The sequence below is a fragment of the Octopus bimaculoides genome, chromosome 25 (genome assembly GCF_046866305.1).
Source record: "Octopus bimaculoides isolate indiv1 chromosome 25, ASM4686630v1, whole genome shotgun sequence".
Taxonomy (NCBI): domain Eukaryota; kingdom Metazoa; phylum Mollusca; class Cephalopoda; order Octopoda; family Octopodidae; genus Octopus; species Octopus bimaculoides.
The window spans coordinates 33,895,037-33,901,399 of NC_142952.1; the positions used below are offsets into that span (position 1 = coordinate 33,895,037).

Here is a 6,363-nt window from a genome sequence, read left to right on the forward strand (position 1 = left end):
CAAGTTCCAAATGTGAATTTGTCTGTGTTAACTACATTTCATAATAATTAAAAAATAGAAGAGGCATACATACATACATACACACACACACACACACATATATATAGATGCAGCATGGAATTTTGTCATAGAACAGCTCGTGGTCTCAAAGCGACGAAAATATTTTGACAAATTAAATTTAAATGTTGAAGTGAATCTAACGGTTTTTGTGTGTTTCTTAAATGGCTTATAAACACCTTCCGCGCTGCAATTGTTTTCGTTCCAGCACATGATCTGAGATCAGGTCACTTGCTATGCAAGTACATCTCCATAATATATATGTGTGTGTGTGTGTGTGTGTGTGTGTGTGTGTGTGTGTGTGTGTGTGTATGTATGTATGTATACATAAGATCATTATGCATATATGTATGTATGTGTGTATGTATGTCATTATTCAGTTTTGTTTCAAGATTTCTTGCCAATAGAGAAAGAGCCAGTTTCTAATAGCTAGATAGACGGACAGACAGACAGATAGGTAGGCAGGCAGGCAGGTAGGTAGATAGGTAGGTTGGTTGGTAGGTAGGTAGCCAGGTAGGTAAGTGGGTAGATAGATAGGTAGGTAAGTAGGTGGGTAGGTAGACAGACAGACAGATAGAGAGACGACAGATAGATAGATAAATAGGTAGATAGGTAGACAGACAGATAGATAGATAGATAGGTAGGTGGACAGACAGACAGACAGACAGATAGATAGATAGGTACATGGATAGACAGACTGACCGACAGACAAACAAGCAGGTAGAGAGTGTCAATTAAACATTTGATTCTTATCTTGATTTGGTTTCCTAGTTTCACTTTGTTGGAATGTTCAACACAGATGTTCTCAAGGATATTTACTCACACACAAACACACACACACATACACATACACATATTTATGTACGCTACAATATAACATCATAGCTGCAGCTTATCTCAGAAATCAATGAGGTGTTTATGAAAGCAAACTTATTAAACACATGTAAGAGAAGTTTTGATGTTTCAGACCAAAAGTTTATTTGCATCACAGAACTCCGGTAGCCATGCTGGGGCACCACCTTGAAGAAATTTTAGCTGGGTGAATTGACCCCAGTACTTGTTTTTTTTAAAATCTGGTATTCATTCTGTTGGTCCTGCTTGCTGAAACACTAAGTTATGGGGATGTAAATACACGAATACTGGTTGTCAAGTGGAGGCAGAGTTATGGGGATGTAAACACACCAACACTGGTTGTCAAGTGGTGGCACAAACACATTCACGCACGCACATACACACAAGGACACGGACACACACACACATATACAACAAGCTTCTTTCAGTCTCTGTCAACCAAATCCACTCACAAGTTTGGTTGGCCCAAGGCTGTAGTGGAAGACACTTGCCCAAGGTGCCACGCAGTGAGACTGAACCCAGAACCATGTGGGTGGAAAGCAAACTTCTTAGCTCACAAATGCTTCTGAAAATGCCAAGTCTGGTTGCATCATTGAGGAACATTACTGGTTCCGGACAAACTCTACAAACACAGAAGCATCACCAGTCAGTTTTGTTTGAGGTTCATGGAAGTATTCAGCCATTCAGTGTCTGAGTATTGTTAAGTTGCAGAGTTACATTTACCAAGTATTGTCATGCACAAACAAGACCAGTCTGATTCTCAGCCAAGTTTACCAGGAGGGAGGATCGTTTTCCTTTGGTCAGAAAAAGTAGGCAGTTTCTTCTGTCTTTTACCAATGGTGAAACTGAAACTGAAAGTGAAAGTATGATGGAGCAGATTGGAAATACTAAAGAGTGACATTTTTCTCTTCAGCTAAGCTTTCATCAACTTCTTCAGGTTCCACTCAAGGAAGCTGAAGGTGGAAATGAAGTGTAATCTTTCAGTAGATTTCATGAAAGTTTGGTGAGTCCTTTCTCCCCAGAACCAGAGTGTCCTCCCACTGAAATTTCCTCCCTGCTCAAGTTCATCTTGTGGCTGGACCTCCTCCTCCAAGCAATACACCTATTGGTCTAACACAGCCAGGAGGGGGCACTTACCCTTGGTAGTCAGAGTATTCCTGGATCAGTGAGGTTCCTTGATTGGACATTCTTAAATAACAAAATGAGACCTTTCAGTGGAAATACCCCTTAAATATCTTGAATGGATAGTTACTGAATTCCTTCACTTGAGGTATTTAATCAGCTGCTGGATAGGATCATCCCCAACCAGCTTTACCCCTACTTCATCTGTCCCCATTTTCTTGAAAAAAAAAAGAAGAAAAGATAGAAAAGAAAAACAAAATATAAAAGCAACAACAAGAACACCAAAAGTTACAAATTATTTCAAATAAGGCAGTAGGAAATTAAACCATTCTGTTGTTTAACATCTTTGAGACGTATGTTTAGTAAGAAAACCTGAGAGGATAAACATTTGGAGGGTGAAGTTAGTTAAGGAGACAGTTACATCTACACACACACATATGCACAAACACACACACGCATGCATACACTACATCAGCATAAACACGTTATTACGTACATCTGTACATTTTTATTAAAGTATATATATGAATAATATAGACGTGTACACATAGGTATACACCCACTTATTCATCATTTTGTGTGTGTGTATATATACATATATATACACACACACACATATGTATATACAACAAGTATATACATATATAAATGTTTATGTATATATGTATATGAATATATGTATGTTTGTGTATATATATATATATATATGTACACACATATATATATATATATATATATATATATATATATATATATATATATATATATGTTTATGTATATATGTATATGAATATATGTATGTTTGTGTGTATATATATATATATATATATATATATATATATATATATATATATATATACACACAAACATACATATGTGAATACTATAGATATATTCAAGTAGATCCACACCTACTCATTCCTTATTTTGTATATATACATACATATGCATGTATATATATGTGTGCATGTTTAGTCACACACATATATGCACACGATACCTACACACACACACACAGCATAAATATAAACACGTCCATGCAAACCTATAACTGTACATCTGTACATACATACATCTGTGAATACTACAGACTCATACACACTTCTTCGTGCATCACTGTATAGATGTATATGTATACATACACGCATATACACACATGTATTTATGTATAAATACAGCATCAACAGTGTTGTCAATCAGATTGAAGTCTCAACGTCTTCACGTGAAGAAGCGAAACAGAGAAACAAAGAGAGTGAGAAATTAGCAGACGATTTACTTCCAGCACCATTAGAAGAAATCCAAAAAAGCAGAAAAAAAAATAACGTTCCTTATTCCCACCAAAACTACTTCGTTTTCATCTTCTTCTTGTTCTTATTGACTTTTGGTAAGTACATCCTTTTTTTTTTATTGAATTTTTTTCAAATTATATCTTTATACATTTGCGGTTGTATCCTGAGAAGTTTGTTTCTTAACCACATAGTTCTAGGTTCGATTCCACTGCATATTACCCTTGGGCAAGTGTGCTGTAATATAGCCCTGGACCAACAAAAGCCATATGGGTGGATTTGATTGATGGAAATACATACATACATACATATATACAAAGGGGTATCTAAAAGAAACCAGAATTTTGGAATATTATTTCATTCACTTAGTTTTACATGTTTACACTTTTATCACCTTCACAGTATTCTCCATTTCAAACAATGCATCAGTCCACACGCGTTTTCCATTGTTGGAAACAGTCCTGGAACCCTTGCAAAGTGATACCTTTTAATGACTGTCATTTATTCCTTCACTTCTTCCATATCTGCAAAATGTTTTCCATTAAGGACTCTTTTCATTTGGGGGAACAGAAAACAGTCACAGGGAGCAGGATCGGGTGAATAGGGAGAGCGGATAAGCAGGGTCATGGCATTTTTGGCAAAAACTGTCTCACACTGAAGGTGATGTGCACAGGTGCATTGTTGTGATGAAACCACCACTCCCCACTTTGCCACAGGTCAGCGTGTTTTCATCTCACCACGTCTCGCAAACACAACAGAACAGCCTAGTAAAACGTCTGGTTAGCAGTTTGACCAGGAGGAATAAATTCTGTGTGGACAATTCCTTTTGCATCGATGAAACAAGTCAGCATTGTTCTGACATTGGACTTCACTTGAAAAAGATTCGGATCAACTTCCTTCAGTTCATGACATGCATTCAGTTGCAACTACTTTCGATCTTCCGTGAGCAAGCAAAGCACAAATTTTGCTGCAATTCATTGACAGGAGCTCCAGGACACACACCAGTCATATCAACAAGTTCATCAGTTGTTCAGTGATGGGATTCCGAGATCAGTTCATGAATTTTTGTGATGTTTTCTTTCGTTCAGGAGGTCCAAGGTCGCCCTGAACGAGGTTGGTCTTCAAGCAACAAGTGACCATTCCGAAAGCGCGGAAATCACTCATTGTGCTTTGATCATGGCAGCATCCTTGTAAGCTGTTTGTAGCATGACAACTGTTTCGGCTGCCATTTCCCCCAGCAGAAAACAGAATTTCACAAAAGCAAACTGTTCTTTCATTTCAGCCATTGCAAAAATCAAAGAACAGGGGAAGAAGCACTCTAAAATAAAGAAGCCCCACATAGCAGTACAACTTCACTCAGTGCTGCCAGTTGGCAGACTGATGCCTGAGGGTCACATCAAGTGGCTTCTAGTAATGGAAGCCTGAACTACAAAGGGCTTGTCCTATAGAAACCTTTTGGGTAGCTCCTCGTATATATACATACATACATATATATATAACTAGCAGAAATACCCGGCTTTGCCCGGGTTAAAGAGAATAATGAAATCTAAAAACGCCGTCTACACTACGCAACCCTCAACTGTTAGTAGCTACGATACCATATTTCTACATTAATAACTCTCCAATCCATGCCAGCATGGAACATAGACATTAAGTGGAATGCCAGTCTCTCATCTAGGAGGGCCTTGAAATCAATGTTACCAACTGGGGACTATGTGTGTCGCAGTGATAATAAAAAGACCCAAAGGAGGTCTGCAACGAAATAATTTTACTCAACACTTTGCAAGTGAATCAGTGGAGGCAAAGATGCGTCTCATTTACTTGACAATTTATGCACCACATTGCAGAAATCACAATGTAAGTATATCTGAAAGGGTAGTCTTACACCGTTGTACCGTTGAATTACAAATAATGCTCATCTGTTATGTTCGGGTTAAAATTTCATCAACATCAAAAATATATGAATTTTCATGGGAGTTATGGCCGTTATACATAGAATATAATTTCCAAATTTCATAAAGATCTGTTCAGTACTTTTGACGTAGTTTTGGATAAGAAAACAAATGACTAATGTGTGTGTTTGTGTGCATGTGTTTGTGTGTGATGGGTGTATATATGTATAGATATCTGTATGCATGTATATATATGTATATATGTGTACATATTAAATGTACATCTATATATATATATACATCTACACACGTATACATATACATGTATGCATATAGATCTATATCTATATATATCTATGCATATACGTGTATATGTATACATATACATCTCTTTCTCTCTCTCTGAAAGTATCTGTCATTACAGTATCGAAATGTGATTGTTTCAGTTAGTAGAATAACGTGTACATATACATCTATATGTATACATATACATCTCTCTCTCTCTCTTTCTCTCTGTCTCTGAAAGTATGTCATTACAGTATCGAAATGTGATTGTTTCAGTTAGTGGAATAGTTTCATTTTTAAAGTGAAAGTATTTGACATGAGTGTTTTTGTTTCACTGACACATAATACTTAAATAGTGGAGGAGATATTATGTTGCCGTGGGCTCGAACTCTGCAAGAAGTTAAAATTTTTTGACTAAAACACAACTGGAACCCTAAGTAAGGCATCTGTAAAATTTGAATGAAATTGGTTGCGTAGTTCTCGAGTTTTAGGGATTCACACAGACAGACAGACAGACAGACAGACACACATTCTCATTTTTATATATATAGATAATACAAATGATATATGAGCATATGCATGTATACATACATATATGTATATACCTACATCTACATGTATATATAGATGCATATCCGGGTACAGGACGTCAGAAAAGGAACGGGAACATAAAGCACAAAAACGGACTTCATTTACAGACAACAGAACGAACACATAGGAAAACAGACACACACACACACACACACACATATATATATATATGTATATATATATATATATATATATATATATATATATATATATATATATATATATATATATATATATATATATATATATATATATATATATATATACATACATACATA

The 6,363-nt window shown here is 36.1% G+C and overlaps 1 protein-coding gene across 2 annotated transcripts in view; it reads left to right on the forward strand.

The window, feature by feature from the left end:
- Positions 1 to 3,090: 3,090 nt before the first annotated feature.
- Positions 3,091 to 6,363, forward strand: part of LOC106873869 (uncharacterized) — a 13,033-nt gene continuing 9,760 nt past the window's right edge. The window contains exon 1 of one of the 2 annotated variants that reach the window (XM_052976298.2): positions 3,091 to 3,415. In XM_052976298.2, the coding sequence (XP_052832258.1) occupies positions 3,196 to 3,415 (220 nt within the window). In that variant the 5' untranslated portion in view covers positions 3,091 to 3,195. The remainder of the gene's footprint in view (positions 3,416 to 6,363) is intronic. The other variant, XR_016238449.1, reaches the window with a different exon arrangement.